General features: G+C 36.3%; 1 protein-coding gene across 1 annotated transcript; it reads left to right on the top strand.

Annotated features, from left to right (window-relative positions):
* The first annotated feature begins 9,327 nt into the window (after positions 1-9,327).
* On the top strand, positions 9,328-10,420 carry LOC116202853 (ethylene-responsive transcription factor ERF109-like). The gene has a single exon (XM_031534483.1). The coding sequence runs from the start codon at positions 9,434-9,436 to the stop codon at positions 10,154-10,156; it is 723 nt and encodes a 240-aa protein (XP_031390343.1). The 5' UTR covers positions 9,328-9,433; the 3' UTR covers positions 10,157-10,420.
* The last annotated feature ends 9,048 nt before the right edge of the window (positions 10,421-19,468 follow it).

Genomic DNA, 19,468 nt, shown 5'->3' with positions numbered 1-19,468 from the left:
TCGTTTTGGAACAACTGCTAATCCATCTAAAAAGTTCAATCGACTAATGAGTTCTGGTATTAGCATATGGTATCAAACTCCGAATAGGAGTCTCCAAGCCGAGATCATTCTTCTGCCTCCCATCTGATCAGATTTTACATATTGTAATCCTCGTCATTCTTTCCATCCTAGCTGTTGTCCTGCCACCCAGTTAAATAGTCTTCCATTTGATTCTTCTGTGCAGGCATTCCCATTATTCAGTGATCTGGAAGAAAATCCCAAACTGGCTGCGAGGCTTCAGGGGAGGTATTTCCGCCAAAGCTCTTGCTGTGGCTGTTGCGCCTAATATACGATAGTGAAAGATAATATGAACGAAAAGCAGAAAGAACATACGAATATGCGTATGTACAGGAACAGGCAGCTGCCCGTCCTCTCCTCTCATCTGGGGATGTCGTGAATTGACTGCGCTCTCCCCTCTGGGCACAGGAGAGGAGGGTTGGACTCAAATGACGAACAGAGGAGGCAGGACAAAGCACATGCAAATTAATGCTTCTAAGGGCTCCTCTACTGTACTGACTCTACATATGTTAAGGGAACTAACTTCACTCATCAGAATCAGTGGATCAGGATACCTTAACTGTCACTTACGCTTGTCTTAGAGAAGCATATATAGTCTGTGTCTCTCACTCTTGTTCTTGGAGTCGCAAAAACCCGATATCAACCCGAAAGTTTCCTGTCCTTGATTCGACTCTCGGTGGATAAATTTTATTTGGCTTAACTGTGGCCCTGTGTCTTGACTGTGGGCTCCAAACATGGTTAAATGTTACGAAATGGACTCAATACCCAACTTGTACAGAATCCCATCACGATACATGGAGTTTATTATCCAACAGCGCTCAGTGGCCCGAGAGAATCAATCTGAGATACTCCTAGGAAGAAGCCTACAATGTTGGGAATCTGCATGAACAATAAACCCCAAGAAGTTAACAGTCCAATCAAATGGCTGATTTGTGATAGTGACACTGACAATGCAGTCGAAGAATCAAGGAGAATCATGCGATTTTAAATTTTGCTAACAACAGGGTGGCTTTGATTATAAGGTTTGGCCCTATATGTCATTGATATTTGTGCTGATAAAGATTGGAAATGTAGAATTGGCATATTTCAGGTGCGAAAGGGAAAAGGTCGTCGGTATCGATGCGATTCAACTTCCCACAATAAATGTACATAGTGACTGATGGAATGGATTAATTTCGAGCATCAACCTTCTACATGAAACGAATCACCCGCTGCATAAATTGATGCAGCAGAAAAGAGGAAGAATCAAGAAAAGCATAGAGCTGAATATTTCTCAATGAAAGGAAGAAGCACGCAAAGAATTGAACCGGATATAATTCATATTTGCCAGATAATGGACGACAAAATTCTCTGAAGGCCGTATCTAGGCTAGCTGCAGTGGAAGTCCTGACCGGTCAGTCCACTGCCATCCAATTCTTCATATCCAATTCATGTTTGCAAGTTACTTCCAAGAGTTAATTTTGAACTAGAATTATTTAACTGCCCTTGAAATCAAACCAGCTAATATATCAGAGCAAGTTCCTCTTGGCAATTGCTGCATCAGAGCCAAAAGCATTCAGTGAATGCTATTTTGGTCTCACGGGTTCCTACAAAAGTGTGTAAAATGGAGACTTGTTTCTTCGATTATTTTGACATACGAGTGTTCAAGCGCATTGCTTCCCAGCTTTGGGAAGTATTATATATTATACTGGTAGGTCGTCGGGATGTCGGCTTGGAAACAAAGCATGTTTGGGGGAATCAATTTTGCCAAAACAATTCACAGACAGTATGTCTTTGAATCTCGGAGCTGTGAAAACGCTCCTTTCGATAACTGGAAGTGACCTATTCTAGATCCCATAAAGAAACTCCCATATGCCTACAGCAAATACATTTCCGTATTCAAGGATGAAACTATCGAGTCGAGGCATTCACTTGCAACAGACAACAGCTTTATCAAGGCAGCATTCTAAACAAAAATGCAATTGCTGAAGATACTGTTGGGATGGTTTCTCTCCTATATAGAGAATGATGAGTATAGGTGTTGAAGATAGTTTCACATGAAAAAGTTGAGAAGAAATTAGACAATGGTCTAGCAACTCATAAGCTTAAGCTTTTGGGTTGCGGATGGGCCCGAGTCCGAAGTAGGCCTGTGGATTTTTCCCCAACAAGTGGTATCAGAGCCCAAGGTAACGATTCTGGAAAAGTGCACACGCTATGCGTGGAAACTCACACCACACCAAGGCCCGATTATGGAATTCGTGGCTAGTAAAGGGCCTAACAATTGGTATCTGAGTCCGGAAGTGGAAGCTCGGCTCGAAGTCCTCTACATAGTCGAGAAGGGGGAGAATTGTTGGGACGGTTTCTCTCCTATATGGAGAATGGTAAGGGCGGGTGTTGAAAGTAATCGTACATGAAAAAGTTGAGAATAAATCCATAGGTTTATAAGAAATATTGGTCTAGTAACCCATTGGCTTAAGTTTTTGAGTTGCGGATGGGCCCGAGTCTGAAGTAAGCCTGAAAACAGATACTTAGTGTGATTTCAACTCATCTTAACAAGCCATGACAATAAAAAGGTGAAACGATAAGCAGAGCATCAGAATCCTCATTGGTAAGAGAACTCCAGCAGAAGTAATTAACAAAAGCAAACATTATAGTTGTCTTCAAGCATAATCATCATTACTAAATCCTAATAGCAATATATTATAAAGCAAGAAGCTCGATCATCGCAATTTTCTCTGTAAAGATGAAGATGCCATCTAAGGAAATCGATCATAGGCCGGAAAAATGCAGATGGTAGCTAAGACTTACTGCTTTATATGCCATAGGAATCTAAAGCAACGTAGACGAGAACAACTAGCGAGCATTTGCAAAACCGATTTCCATTCATGCACAAACAGAGAAGGGGAGACTTGCTCACATTTTCAAAGCGAGCAAACAACGTTGGTTGCACTCCATTCAGTCTGATCTCGTGAAACATACAACACCGATCGCTCATCGGATGGCCAGAGCTGTGACAGCTTAGCGTCACCAAGGAAGTGCGTCTTGTGAGGCAGTAGAAGATAGCTCGTTGGTAGGGAGGAAGAGAAGTGGAGAACACACACGACATAGAGAAAATACGCCGCACCCCCTCAGTGACTTCTTGGCAACTCGACTCTAACCGTCACCGTCACCGCAACGGCTTATAACAGTTGTAACGACAGAGAACGATCGCCAGCTATTGCTATGCTTCTTCTAGTACGCAAAAATGAAATACCCAGCATTCAGAGTCATACTATTCACCCAAAAAAAAAGAAAAAAAAAAGAACTCAGGGTCACATTTCTTTACAAAATAGTCGCATGAGGACCTAAGGTACCATTTGGTATGCAGAAATGGAATGAAATGCTTATTTCTTCATTGCACCTCATTTTCTTATTAGTATCTCTTACATAAATTGAAAATAATATTCTCTCATTATTATCTTTTTTATTCATTTTGATGGAATGAGCATTCCCACAATTAAGAAAGGAAATGTGGTAATTCCCTCATTTCATGCTATATACTATGAACCATCATATATGATCTTTTAATTTATATATCTAAAATTGTATATAACATGGTATCTTGGTAATAAGTCTAATATTATAATTATAGTCATTCATTTTGTGATTGTCATTAAAGAAAATCATATTTTTGACTCAATACTATTATATTTTCCTATGTAGAGTCCATTCCATTCCATACCATTCTCGCGTATCAAATAGAACCTAATGGGATAGAAAAATTGAAAATAATGGGGCATAAGGATTTGGTTAGTAAAAGAAATTTAACCTCTGAAATGATGTTGGTGAGTACAATATTCTATCAAATAGTAAACTTTACTTCATTCTATCTAATATTCTATTTAAAATTCAACTATTTTATACATAATTTCTATACATTTATCTTATCGAAACCTCTTGATTTCAGGCGAGGATACATATTATTACATCACAGTCTCCTCCTTAAGTTTTTTTTGTAGATATTTAAATATTACGTTTTCAATTAAATAGAGTGATGTGGCCAAAAAGAAAATTAAATAGCGTGATAGTGTGATATTCGTGGACTTTTTTTCTGTATGATACTCATGGACTCACTTCAAAAAAAAGAAGAAAAAGGTGAAAAATGATAAATTTAAATAATTGGTGGGTGGATAATCATTTTCACCGTCGACAAGCCGAAAAACTATCTAATGGCGTGAAGCTGCCGGAATTCTGTCCACCGACCACCAGGCGTTGACTATCGCGATCAGTCAAGCATGAAAGAGCTCCAGACTTGACTTTGCCTTTTAATAAATATATCATGGGGCCAAAAACCTTATCCTAATCCATCCCAATAAATACATAAAACAAATTCGTAAGCCCTGGGTCCAAGTCAGCAGTCATACATCAATTATCGAAGCCCACGCACATATTATGGTTTCTTACTTCTTCATAGAGTCGTGTAACAATTTATCTCGATAAACTTTATTTTTAATTCTAAGTTTGAAATCCCATGAGACCATATGTTCAACCCATTTTTGAGCGTCACATGGGATTCTCGAGATCAAGGAATTAGTCAGGCGAAACCCGAGCGTTCCCAATTAGAGGGAAAAAAAAACTTAACACACATACGAACTTGAGTACGACTGATCCTTAGAAGATCCAATATCTAGAATATAATTTGTTTAGTGTAGAGTTATGTCCTACTAGTTCAAAGAAAGTGTGATATTGGAACTCTTGTGATTTCACTGGAACAAAGAAAAGGAAAAAAGCTACTAGTGAAAAATGAGGGAAACAAGTTATGTAAGACTTCCATGGAAAAAGTTCCCCATAAAGCAAAATTTTCTTTGAGAATTCAACGATTTTGGTAAGAAAAAATGTGCACCTCTTTGGAATAAGTTTTGTTTCTCCACATGAAACATAGGGATTTTTTTTTTGGGGGGGGTAAATTAGGAGGCCAAAACCCAATTGTATTGAGATAGAAAATTAAGTAATACAGAAGTGAGGTATAATATGGTCCTTATAAAATTTCCAAAGAACAAAAGATCGAGTCCAGTACCAGGGCAGTCGGCGAACCTATGAGTGCCGATAAGGGAGCTTATTTTTTTAGTATAATTTGGTATCTTAAAATCAAACATGTCTTGATTAATTCAGTTCAAACTTGATCGGCTCATTAAAAAATAAATGTGTAAAACTCCTCCAATAAAGGAGGTTTTTAATTAGGTACAAGATGGATTGGTCAAAGGCAGTAGTAAGACTCCAAAGAAAGCGAGTTCCTGCCAAATCCACGTGGTTTCATATTTGGTATAACTCAAAGCTGCCATCAGATATATATATATATATATATATATTTATTTATTTATTTATTATAGAAGAGGTTGATGAATTTAATATAAAAAAATAAAAATTCAAATAAAAATAAAGGGCATTGCCTCATATTCTAATTGGTTTGAGATTCCAACGGATACCGATTTACATACGGGATCTGCTCTTCTTTGTTGAAGGAGCACGGTTAATTTGAAAATAAGTCGATGGAACTGATCGAAATTCTAACCGGATTTGGTTGACAAACCAGGACATTGGCAGAAAGGGTGCCCCGATGAACAAAGTTTGGAGATGAAGAAGGGATATAAATTTGTAAATTCAGTGCCTTGATGCTGAGTGAATCATCATCCTTATAAAGTATGACAGAGAATTTGTAAAAGTAGAATGTTTTGAAATTTGGTACATGCTTATGATAAAGAAACTGTAAAATTGTGGACATCAATTAATTAATTTAGAATTTTGTCATGAGCAGAATAAAAAGGTTACGATTATTTCCAAATTTAGCCAGCGGGCTCTTTACTCCCGGTGGCCTTTTACTTATGGGCGAATCTCCTTTTTCTCTTCCCCCTTCCAACACGAAGTAAAATGGAAGAATCTCTTTTTGACTCCTTTTTTCCGATGAAAAACAAGGTCGGCGCCCTATACCGAATCAAAGCAAACCTAACCGGCACAAGGACGAGAATATGGAAGTTTCCATAGTATCTCTAAATAGGAGTTTTCAGCGTCTTCTAAAAAGATATAATTAAACGTGTAAATATTCGAGAAAATTCCAATAATTTTCCTATAATTTTCGGAATCTGCCTCCGGTAAATAATATGTCGACGTGCGAATTGCCGTAAGTGGAGAAGGAAGCTTCCCTGCCCGCAACAGAGCCCCTTAGTGGAGAAGGAACGTTTTTAACTGTGGAACCCACCCACCCGTCCCTTCATTGCCGGACACGACCATTGACCTTGTCAAAATCTTCTTTTCCTGTTTTTTTTTTCTTGGTGGGACACCCTCTTGCCCTGCTAGGGCTCCCCTCCTTTGTAGTATGTGCTGCACCTTAGGGCCCCAAATTCTTTGAATAATTTTGGACAATCTTCTTCTACGTTGAAATGGGTCTACTGTAACCGTTATATCAACTTTTTATTAATTTAACTTAACGGTCAGAAAGAAGTTAGGCCTGTCTCGCTAATATGCCCAAGGAAAAAAGTACTCGAAAAAATTATTGTCACGATTTCAATAGCTAGGATATTATTCAATTTGGGGCTAAAGAATCCTTACTGTTATCAAAAGTTTGTCGAGGGAATCATTAAAAAAATGGATAAAATACACTCCCCTTCCTTAAACTTTTGTCAAATGACACTCAATCCCATTCTTGACGTAAAATAACACTCCACTCCATTGACCGTGTTGACTTCATACGAAAAATCTCTTTTGATCATCAACTTTTAGTCGCTTTTGACTTTCATCCTTTTTGTTTTTGGTTGATTCTTATCGCCAATATTATACGGTTTGTCTAGCATGTTATGCTCGTAAAAAATTCGAGACCGATTAATGTGTAATATTTTTTAAGAATAAAAGATTTTCAAAAAGTAAAGAAAAAAAATCAACACGTAGACAATAATTGATGCTTTTAACAGTTTGGAGAGTTGATGATGGTCATTGACGAGACCTCACTCCTCCTCAAGATCGATATCCCAAACTATTGTGTTTGACATCTTGATCTCGAGAGACGAAGTTTATTACCATATAATATTTTTGTAAATAAGAAATTTTTGAAATAAAATTAAAGAATAAGACAGTAACTATAAGAAGCATGTCCAAAGTAGACTATAATATTCTCTAAAGCCATCAGTGATTTAGGATAGGGTGAGACAACCTTTTGCCCCAATCCCTACGCACTCGTACCCCTCATAGATCAGTGCCAACTAGCGATCTCTGCAATATTGCCAAGAAGGTGACCGTAAAGTTCATTTTGTCTACTCTTTGTTGTTGTTCTTTTTTAAAATTATTAATTTTAAATATTATTTTTGTTCATGATTCTTGCTAAAATACTTATACAAAAAGAAACCTATGGCTCCACACCAGTTGCGAACATGAGAACGAAGTTGTGGGCGAGCATTCAAATGGCTAATAACCACATACTACAAAAGAAAATAGAAAAACACTAGCTATTTTTTAGGAAAATTTCAGACTAATTTTTCGTTGAAAATTTTCAACGAATTTCCTAATGGGTTATGTCGAAAAATTTAGAAAATAAAAGTTAATTTTCAAGGAATTCCCTCATAAATTTAAAAATTAAAATTATTATTCGAGAAAATTTTCTCAAAAATTAAATAAATGTATTTACAATTTTTTCTAGGGGAATTTATTCTCAAAAAGTTTACACGTCAATAATTTTGGTGGAAATTCAAATAGCAAGACAGTAGACCAATCATGACACGTTGAGGACAATATTATACATACAAATGAATAAGTATGAAATTGATAAAGCAATTAAAGATTGAGGACAAAAAAAATATTTTTTTTCTATTAGGTCAGCTTATTCAATGGGATGGGGTATCAATTTTTTTCATTGAGAATGGAGTGAGGTGCCATGTATTATTAAGATTGAGATAGAGTGTCATTCAATAATATCTCAAGGGAGCAAAGTGTAATTTACCATAAAAAAATAAATAAATAAGAGTTTGATAAGGGACAAGTAGTTTTCCTATGATGACAATTGAAGCCCTACCCAATCCCCCAGTTAAATCACGTTTTTAATCATAGTTATTATAGGCGCGACCCTTTATTTTCAAAGTAACAGATTAATTTGTCAATTGTCTAAGAATACTCGTTGCTTCACCTTTAAAAAAAAAAAATTGACTTTGATAGTGTACGTGAGACCCATTTTGAACCTGTGTCCTACCTTTTTGCAATGAGATTGAATTTTTTTTCTTCAACCACTTAGTGAAAGGGTATGGGCATAGCAAATTCTAACAAGCATGTCCATATGGCCACCACTTTCCAGCTACATATATAATGTTTGAATTAAGTCGTCATAGCTACCGCAAGAACTATGAGTAGGCTTGTTGACACTACCCACCCTTCTGAGAGCCAAAATTATCACCACTCATCTACCGTACAAAGAGCATGGTACTAACCACCGCAAAAATTACTTGGGCTTCTTCCTCCAATTATCACAAGTATTGAAACACCAACTTAATATGAGTCAAGACTTGACGAAAGTAACTAATTATTTTCTTTTTTGAACGGTCCGGACATTTTATGGGACTAAAGTCCCAACTGAACCACTCATTCTATCATTCGGTTCAACTAAATCATCTACGCTGAATAAAAAGTTTCATTGCTTTTTTACTGCATGCATCTTTTTTCTGTGTTCGCCCAAGTATTCAGAAGTTGGGCAGGCCATGACTAATTCAGTTCGAGCGGAGTCGATCAATTAAAGAATAAAACTCTCTCAATCATTCGGCATATAAGTAAAAATTTTATGATGCGGATGCGTTTCGACCAAGAGAAGAATACTACTCCCTTAAAAACAGTACAAATATGTTAAACACTTCTAGTTCGTCAATTAAAATGTTTTTTTTCGATTCTGCTAGCATGACTCTGTGCTATGGGGACACAGTTTCTCTCGCGTTGAATGGGCATGATCCCGCAATGCAGTAAGCATCAAACGGTGAGAAGATGGAGTCACGCTAAAATTTGCCCTTTTATTTTTTTACGGATTTTCGTCAATTAAAAATTAAAATGTTTCCAGTCACTTTCTTACCAAAAAAAAAAAAAGTTTCCAGTCACTTCAACCCTTCGAGGGACTATCTGACGTCATCACCTCCTTCACCGTTCATCAAATTTTCCACGTGCGACTACTGTATTTGGTGAGCTTTAATAAAAGTTCAAAAAACCGGAGCGAGAACTTGTGTCCACATTTCGTTCAGGAGCCACGTCGGCAGCCCAACTGTATATATACCCCATTGACTCTCTCTTTCCCCTAGTCTTCTTTTGTCAGAGCAGAGCAGTGCAGAAGATTCAGAAACCTCCGACCCGATCGATCGAACGACAAATATCGCCAATTCCAAAACCAACCGAAGCCATGCCCCAACGACCGAAGCACCCCGCAGCCCCGTCGTCTTCCTCCAGCCAGTCTCCGATGCCTCCCCCCCTCTCCACCGACCACGAGCTCTCCGTCATGGTGGCCGCCCTCACAAATATCGTTTCCGGCACTGCCTCCTCCTCCTCCACCAGTGCTGCTGCAGGGGCCCTGCCCCCGTCAGAAACTTGTCGCCAGTGCGGGATCGACGGGTGCCTCGGCTGCAGCTTCTTTGTGCCGAATAGCGCGAATGCGAGCCAGCAGGACGCGGAGGGCAGGCGGAACCAGAGCACCAGTAGCAGGAGATCGAGGACGAAGAAGTTCCACTACAGGGGCGTGAGGCAGCGGCCATGGGGAAAGTGGGCGGCTGAGATACGGGACCCGAGGCGTGCGGCCCGGGTGTGGCTCGGCACCTTCGGGACGGCAGAGGAGGCAGCCCGGGCCTATGACAGAGCTGCCATTGAGTTCCGTGGCCCACGAGCCAAGCTAAACTTCCCATTCGTGGACTACACCTCCCCGACGCCCACGGAGGGGGAGAGCCTGCTGTCGGAGATGGAGAGGCCGGAGAGCTCGGGGACGAACGGGGAGGTGTCAGCAGAGCTGGTGGAACAGGGGAACTTTGGGGAAAGCCATAATTTCTGGGAGTTTCTCGGCGACGATGAGATGCGAGAGATGATGACGCTGATGGACTTCAGGGAGGAGGACTCGTCAGATTCTACGAATTGAGTTAAATGTTTATTGCACAATCTAACTTAATTTGGACAGATATTATTAGATCTATTCTAATATCATTTTTTAACTTATAGTATTTCAACGTTGTTATTTTTGTTTTATTAACTATTTTCTGAAGTTAGATGATGACATCAAATTAATAACGTTGAGATATCTCATGTAAAAAATCGACGTCGGAATAAATCTATAAATATTTATCAATATTAGATTATATAGTGCAATAGAGCAACACTGGATTGCAGTGTATGAATTGATCTATGGTGGCGGGTGTTATGCCCTGTATAGCTTCTCTTTTTTTTTTTCCCCCTTTTATTACTGTTATTTTTCTCTCCTTTTTTCTCAGGATTGGAATACTATATAATTTCCTGCAAAATTCCCTTTTTTTTTATTGGGAATGAAGTTGGGGCACGCCACACATTAAGGCATAATTTTTCCGAATGTCATCGCTTATATGGAAGATTTATAGACTAAAAATAAATAGATATGAGAAGTCACATTATTTCTCTTTGATTCAAATGATAGGCGAGCGCGTTTGTATTGTACCTGCTTTCTCAATTTCAGTAAATTATAGGGAGAACAAAGTTATTTAATAGTGTTTTTTAATATTTGTAAAATTTTAGAGCGTGTTATATTGTTTCACAACTCTTATGGAGGCATTATATGAGTGATTGCCTTTCAGAAAATGCTCGACAATTGTTGAATGATAGGTTGATTGTAAAACGAACATATGATTGACATGCCTTGAGTATTAGTTAAACTCCAAGATGTTGAGTTGATGACAAGAAAAGACTCTAATTAGGCTCTGTTTGTTTCAAAAAAAAAATTTATAGGAAAATTAATTCTCCATTTTTCTGTGTTTGGTAACACAAAAGTTATTAATCAACAGGAAAATACTTAATCTTTGATAGAAAATATATGGTAAAATTTTTAAAAATAAATTCTTTTTAAAAATAATATTTATTATTCTCACTTATTCAACTCTCTTTTTACCTCATAACTTTTTCTCTCTCTTTTCTTTTTTTAACTTTATTTTTTAATACACTGTCAATTCGTAAAAAAATAAATTACTTTCTAAGAATTTATTTTCCGCGAAATTTATTTTCTTCTAGAAGTTAAACGGAATCTTAGTTGAAATTTTAATACGAACAAGTCTTTTTAAGTTAATAGCTCCTCACGCTTTTAATGTGATATGGAAGCAAACTGAAAGGAGGAGAAATTGATTTTGCAGTTTTTAATCTCTCTCTCTCTCTCTTTTAAATTCATTTTATAAGTCTTTTTTGTTGACTTTTTATAGGTCAGTTTTAAATTTTTAATATTCTTGCGTGAGCATGAACTTTATGCAATCAATTATGTATTTATTCAACAAATTTAGCTAACCAATGCATGCATGAGCATGACCCATGAGCTCGAAGATGGAAAGGAGAGGAGAATTCTGGTGTTGAGATATAATAACCCTGAAAAATCGACAATCTTTTTTGTTATTTTATCTAGTTGTACCAATGAAAAGATAATAAAAATTACATTTTACATATATATATATATATATATATATATAAATTAGTGAACAAAGTATCAATGATGAAAATTTCACTGAATTTTACTCATGCACAATAGTTTAAAACTTTAAATAAACTTCACTATAAATATTTGGTAATTAAAGTTGAGTCGATATCTAAACACAATTAATCTTAGTTGATAGATGGAGCAGAAAGCATTTCCGTCGATAAAACATTCCAAAAGGAAGAGCCGTGGGTCCCGTCAATACAACCTGGAACTGGAAGAATTAGAAAGGGGGTCCTGTGGCCCCACTGAGGGATCTCATCAAACAGAACAGCACCTGGCACGTGCGTTAAAGCTGCTCATTTCTATATTGGATTTGGAGATGGATTTTAAGCGCGTGATGTAGCTGCCACGCTTAAAACGTGCCTAAAGGTAAATGCCGAAAAGTAAATTAAGTGTGCACATATCTAATCAAACGTTGATGCATCCAAAAAGAATTTAAGAAACTATAGAGCATACTATTAATGATAATAATTAATTAATATTATAAAAAAAGGACATATGATCAATGCCTAAATTATATGTTACTCACTTTTGAGAATTTCTCTTATATCTGCATACTATATTCATGTTGCCAAAACTGAAAAAAGGTGATAACTTTCCCACCCTAGATTCTTTCCCATGAGGCGTATGGGTTAGCGTTAGAAAGAAAGTCCAGAGAGAGAATTGTGGGAGGCATGTGAGTGGATGGTTAAAAAAATTAAATTGTAACCGAACAAAATAAATAAATTACATATTTATTCTTAAACTTCTTTATTAATTTCTCATGTATTAATGGGCATTTTGGAAAATCAAAAGTTAGACAAACTAGCTATCATTTTTCTTTTATAATAATATATATATAGATATAGATATGAATATAGAAGTCACTATTTATTATAGTGGATTCAAATTATATATATATATATATATATATATATTACCTATATATTTCCCTTTTAACCATAACGAGCCCGGACAAAGCTAACGTGGCCGCCAACAACCTCCTTGCCCCTGATTTGCTCATGTTTACTTTTTTTGGGTTGAGATCTCACCAATCGGGCTAGGGGGCGCTGTCGCCGGCCACAACCCACCCCTTCAAAACTCACCGGTGGACTCAAAGGTCACCTAGGAGGAGGTGGGTGATGGCCAACTACAACGTCTGAGAGATTCTGACCAATCGGGTCCGGGAGGCTATCGCCAAACACCACCCACCCCTTTAGGTGAGCCTCGGTAAACTAGAGGTGTTGGGTGGTGGTCGTAACGCCTGGAGCCCCCAATTGCTTGCAATCATCTTTTTTTTTTCCATATATAAAGTATGGATCTGATAGAGATCCCGATTATGTCTGGCTTTTTTGTTTTTGTTTCATCTTTGGCCCCTTTTTTTCTTTATTTTTTTGGTGAAAGTCCCGTTTATAGAGTTTGTTTTCCTAATGTAGCCAAACATGCAAAATTAATTTTCCTAATGTCGTTCCAAACACTCGAAAATAAAGGATAAATTGCACTGGTGGTCCAAAATGTTTTACAAATATTTCATTATGATTCAAAAAGTTTTTTTCTCTACAAGATGATACAAAATGTTTCAAAGTTGTTTCATTATAGTACAAACCGTCAACTCGAGCTTGACACAGTCAACCTGACGCTGACGTGACTACTACGTGTCACCTCCTTACTGACGTGGTCGAAAAATTTTAAATAATTCTAAAAATTTAAAAATTTTAAAACTTTTAAAAATAATTCTAAAAATAATTTTAAATTTTAAAAAATTTTAAAAATAATTTTAAACTTTTAATTTAAAATTAAAATAATTTTTATTATTTTAAATTTAAAATAATTTAATATTAAATTTAAATTTTTTATAAATTTTATAAAAAAATATTTTTAAAAATAAAAAAAATTATTTAAAAATTTTGAAAATTTTATTTTAAAATATATTTTTATTTTTTCCTAAATTTTTACTCTTTTTTTTGTATTTTTGTATTTTTTTACTTAAAAATTTTATTTTCTCTTAAATGACGTGGCTCACTATAATTGGTTCCACGTAACAAAAGTGACAGATAGGACGCGCCGTTTCAGCAAAATGTTAACGGCGTTAGGGCCAATTGACGGTTTGTACCATCATGAAACAATTTTGAAATATTTTGTACCATCATGTAGCGAAAAAAACTTTTTGGACCATAATGAAACATTTGTAAAATATTTCGGCCCACCAGTGTAATTTACCCGAAAATAAATTACTTTCTTGGAAATCACTTTCTTCGTAAATCATTTTCCCATGGAAAGTTATTTACGTGAAACAAATGCAGCCTAAATAGTATTTTAATTTCAAAATCAAAACTTAATTTTTTTCAATTGCATTAATTCAAAAGCATTTATTGAGTAGCACTTATTATTACCGAAGAATAAATTTCACTTATCTACAAATAGATATATAAATATAAGTTATACTATTTTTAATAGTAATCTATATATATATATATATATAAGTTGTGTCCCGCCCTATTAAATATGGGTAGAATAGTAAATCTCTCTATTAAATGGGGATAGAATAGTACATGTTTTAATAAATTAGTCTGTTATATAAAAGTCAAATAATATAACTTATTATTGTAATTAAAGAAAATATATCCAAAAGAAATATTAAAGAAGAATTCTAATCACTTAGTTTATTCTATAAGGAATTGCTATTTTATTATTAAATAAATATACATAATTTTAAAAAATATTGAGAGTTATTAGATTTTACTTAATTAATTTTAATAATCATTATTAGCATTATATCTCTATTAGATAGGGGTAAAATAGTACATGTTTTAATAAATTAGTATGTTATGTTGAAGTTGAATAATATTACTTATTATTGTAATTAAAGAAAATATATTCAAAAGAAACATTAAAGAAGAATTCTAATCATTAATAAGCAATTGCTATTTTATTATTAAATAAAAATACATAACTTTAATCTTTCAGCTCAGCCGTTGGATTGGCTCATTCTCGACGCTCAGCCCAAAGTCTCCCACAATTCGTCTTTGGTGAGAAATCGGCTCCAAAGGCCTGTTAAATTGGAGGAAAGTCTTCCCCAAGGTAATCAAAGTCTAGAGTTCTTTGAAGGTGTCGAGCATAGCAATGTGAAACTCGTAGGAGTTTCTGCATATTAGGGTTGACTAATGGTGTCATACTCTAGTTAGGCGGTTTATGGGCAAGGCTCCCGACTTCGGGAGGGTTGTCTCTGTCGTTAATGGATTATGGGGGAAACAAGGGAAAGTGATGATAAGTACAATGGGCTCTCTGTTTATCTTTCAATTCCTAACCGAGGAAGTCATGACGTGGGTTTTGGAAACAAGGCCGTGGCATGTGGAGCATAAATTTCTGATTATGCAGAGGTGGAGTTCGGAATTTATTGAGAAGGAACTAAGCTTGAAGAAAATACCAATCTGAGTGCAATTACAAAAAGTCCCGCTTCAGTATTTCCACCCTAAAGGCATTAGCTATCTAGCAAGTTCCATTGGCAAGTCGCTATACATGGAAAGAGCTACTGCTCTTCGCTCGAGATTGGATTATGCAAAGGTCTGTATAGAGGTAGAGGTCGAGAAGGAAATCTCAGATGTTTTGAATATTGATTTGGGTAACGAATACATAGTAGAGGTCCTGATGGATACTTCTCGGTTGCCAGAGAAGTGTGATCGCTACAAGGTCTTCGGGCATAGATGTAGTAGTACAATAGAAGCAGCACCAGCAGAGTTAGCCCCAGTAGAAGGATCCTTGGCACCAGCAGAAGGATCGGTGGCACCACAAGAATTGATGGCTTCGACTACTCCTAAGTCTGTTATGGAGGGATAGCCTGCAATGGAAACCTCTGTAAAGTCTGTTGCTGATAAGGTTGCTGGAAATGTTGTCAATGATTGTGGAGGGACGGCCTGCAATGTTGTTGTTGATATCCCTGCTGAGGTGGATAAAGGAAGAGAAGTATCGAGAGACTTGAATAGGGACAAAAACGAAGCTTCTACTAAAGGAGAATCCTCAAAGACATAGAGGTAGTGGAGACTCAAGGCAATGTGACCAACTCCGATGATGAATTGGAGAGTTTAACTAAGGTAAAGGAATCTCGGCTGGGACATACAAGGCAACTAAGAAGTGCAATGATGGAAGTGGCCAAATCAATTCAGAAAGTTCAAGGTAAAAGGAAGTTGAGGATGGGCAAGGGAGGTAAGTCCCCTAAACTACTCTCTTGATAGTTGCTTCATGTAATGTTAAAGGGCTAAATGACTCTCTTAAACAGAAAAATGGTCCATAAGTTTGTGAATGACTATGATATAGGGTTTTTTGCCATCATTGAGACGCAGGTTAGGGAGAATAATTGTAAAAGGATAGTAGATAAGCGAAAGATTGGTATTTGGTGGAAAATTATAAGTTTGCTAGTAATGGTAGGTTATGGATAATGGTACGGGAGGATTTGCAAGTGCAAATACTTAGCAATAGCAAATCTAGCTAACTTATTCATCTTTTGTTAAGTGTTCCCAAAGGTGTAGGCTGGATTGCAATTACTTTTGTTTATACTTCAACGGGTAAATTGTACTGGTGGTCCAAAATGTTTTACAAATGTTTCATTATGGTCCAAAAAGTTTTGTTCGCTACATGATGGTACAAACTGTCAATTGGCCATAACGCCGTTAACATTAGCTGACGTGACGCGTCCTATGTGTCACTTTTGTTACGTGGAACCAATCATAGTGCGCCATGTCATTTAAGAGAAAATAAATTTTAAAAAATCCAAAAAAATACAAAAAAAAATTTAAAAAAATACAAAAAAAGAGTAAAAATTTTGAAAAAAAATAAAAAATATATTTTAAACTTTGAAAATTTTAAATTTTTTTTTTAAAATTTAAAATTTAAAATTTTTTTAAAAAAATACAAAAAATAATAAAAAATACAAAAAGAGTAAAAATTTTGAAAAAAATAAAAAAATTATTTTAAAATTTAAAATTTAATATTAAAATTTTTTAAAATTTAATATTAAAATTATTTTTAATTTAAAATAATAAAAATTATTTTAAAATTTAAATTTAAAATTTAAATTAAAAGTTTAAAATTATTTTTAAATTTTTTTAAAATTTAAAATTATTTTTAAAAGTTTTAAAATTTTTAAAATTATTTTAAATTTTTCGGCCACGTCAGCAAGGAGGTGACACGTAGTAGCCACGTCAGCGTCGGCTTGATGGCGTCAAGCTCGAGTTGACGGTTTGTACCATCATGAAACAACTTTAAAACATTTTGTACCATCATGTAGCGAAAAAACTTTTTGGACCATAATGAAACATTTGTAAAACATTTTGGACCACCGGTGCAATTTACCCTACTTCAAATGATATGTTGGAAAGAAGGGTGTTATGGTATCATTTACGGGGCATTATCTGGAGGTATAAGGCATAGTTGGGTGTTGATGGGTGATTTTAATGCAATTAAAGATACATAAGAGGTCAAAGCAGTCGGGAGGGAGGTAGTCATTGATAAAAGTATGAGGGACTTTGATGATTTCATTACCTCAATAGAGCTTAAGGAACATTCCTTTACAGGCTTTTACTACACGTGGAGCAACAAAAGACAAGAGGGGTTTCAAGCCAGGAAAATAGACAGGTCTTTGGTTAATGACATGCGGTTCCAAGAGGATATTGCCTGAGTTGTGGAATTTCTTTCACCAGGTATTTCTGACCATAGTCCTATTATACTAAGCTTCAGTACCAAAGAGAATACCGAGCCCAAGCCTTTCAAAATTTTTCACTTATGGACCGAACGTCCAGAGTACATGGAACTAGTGGAATGTGTTTCGTCAGAGGTACAGGAAGGAACTCCCATGGCTGTGTTGTACAAGAAGTTGAGGAATCTCAAAAGGCACCTGAGAGACTTTAATAGAACTAAATTTGGCGATGTGCATGCGAAGGTTGCTAATATGCAAACACAGCTTGCTCAGGTTCAAGCTTTTATCCTTGAAAGTGATTGTGTGTCCACTGAAATTATCAAGAATAAGGTTGACTTAAGGGTACAGCTATTAGAAGCTATTAATAAGGAGGAGAAGTTCCTGAAACAAAAGTCAAGGGTGGCATGGCTGAACGCCAGGGACCGGAACACTTCTTTCTTTCACAAAGTGGTAAAGGAAAGAAATGCAAGAGCCATTATACGAGTCATTTACTCTAATTCAGGTGCCAAGCTGGAAGGAGTATAGGAAATTAAAGTGGAAGCAATTAACTATTATTAGGGTCTTTTGGGTAGTAAGGATGATCGCGTTATGGGTTCCTCGGCTACACAACTTTCTCTTATTCTTAAAAGGAAGGTCTCTCACGCCATATATCAATCACTTATGTCACCTATTACTGAAGCAGAGATTAAAGTAGCCCTATTCTCGATGGGGAATGATAAGTCCCCTAGCCCGGATGGCTTCACGGTGTATTTTTACAAACATGCTTGGTAAATTATCCATAAAGATTTTGTAGCAGCTGTACAATATTATTTTTCTACGGGTGAGCTACGTAGGGAAGTGAATTCAACGATTATAGATCTCGTTCCAAAGAAGGAGAAAGCTAATCGTATGAAGGACTTTCGCCCTATATCATTACAAATGTGTTTGCTAACAGATTGAAAGAAGTGCTTCCTGATGTTATAAGCTTGAACCAAACAGCTTTTGTGCAGGGAAGGAAAATTTTGGATAATGTCTTACTTGCTCATGAGCTTGTGATGAAATACCATAGACAATGAATAACCCCTCATTGTGTAATAAAGATTGATCTTATGAAAACTTTTGATTCTTTAAATTGAGATTTCATTCTTAACAGCCTGGAGGCCATGGGAATTCCTCCCACATTTCTCAATTGGATCAAGGGTTGCATCATCTCTCCTTATTTTTCAATGGCCATCAATGGGTCCTTAGCTGGTTACTTTGCAGGCCAAAGGGGACTAGGACAAGGAGATCCTTTATCCCCTTATCTATTTGTCATTGCCATGGAGGTCATCTCAAACCTTTTGGATACTACTGCAGATGAAGGTAGAGTTGATTTTCATCCAATATGTAAGTCTCTAAAGCTGACCCATCTCTGTTTTGCTGATGATTTGTTCTTATTCACGAATAGTTCTAAAGAGTCTCTCATTGCCATTTCTGGATGTGATGAATACCTTCTATAACTGGTCTGGTCTAAAGCTGAATCCTGAGAAATCTAAGATTTTCACGGGAGGCATAAATGAGGAAGGTGTTTTCTGAATTGGTGAATTATTTTGGTTTTAAGAAAGACACTACCAGTGCGATACTTAGGGCTTCATCTTGTTTGTAGAAATCTCTATTCGAAGAACTGTGAGGCTCTAACAAAGAGAATCATGAAGCGAATTAGGAGCTGGTCTATAAAACACTTATCTTATGCAGGTAGTGTGCAGTTGATCAACTTTGTGCTCTTTAGCATGGCCAGCTATTGGTATTCTCATTTCATTTTTCCCAAGAAAGTCATCAAATTAGTGCAACAGAAGTGCAAATCCTTCATCTAGAAAGGCCTATAGCAGCATAGAGGTGGGGCAAGGTCAGCTAGGAAACTGTATGTCTTCCAAAGACTGAAGGAGGTCTCGGCATCAACGATCTAACTTTGTGGAACAAGGTATGTGTGTTAAAAAACCTGTGGTCTCTCCTAGTGAGTTCAAGATCTCTTTGGGTGACTTGGGTTGTTAAATATTTAATTAAAGGCCGAAGTATCCGGTCTTTTATGGTTGCCTGGAGATTTTTCATGGAAC

Source organism: Punica granatum, chromosome 4 (genome assembly GCF_007655135.1).
Source record: "Punica granatum isolate Tunisia-2019 chromosome 4, ASM765513v2, whole genome shotgun sequence".
Lineage (NCBI taxonomy): Eukaryota > Viridiplantae > Streptophyta > Magnoliopsida > Myrtales > Lythraceae > Punica > Punica granatum.
Note: the sequence above shows the minus strand (reverse complement) of the source record. Positions and strands in the feature narration are given on the sequence as shown.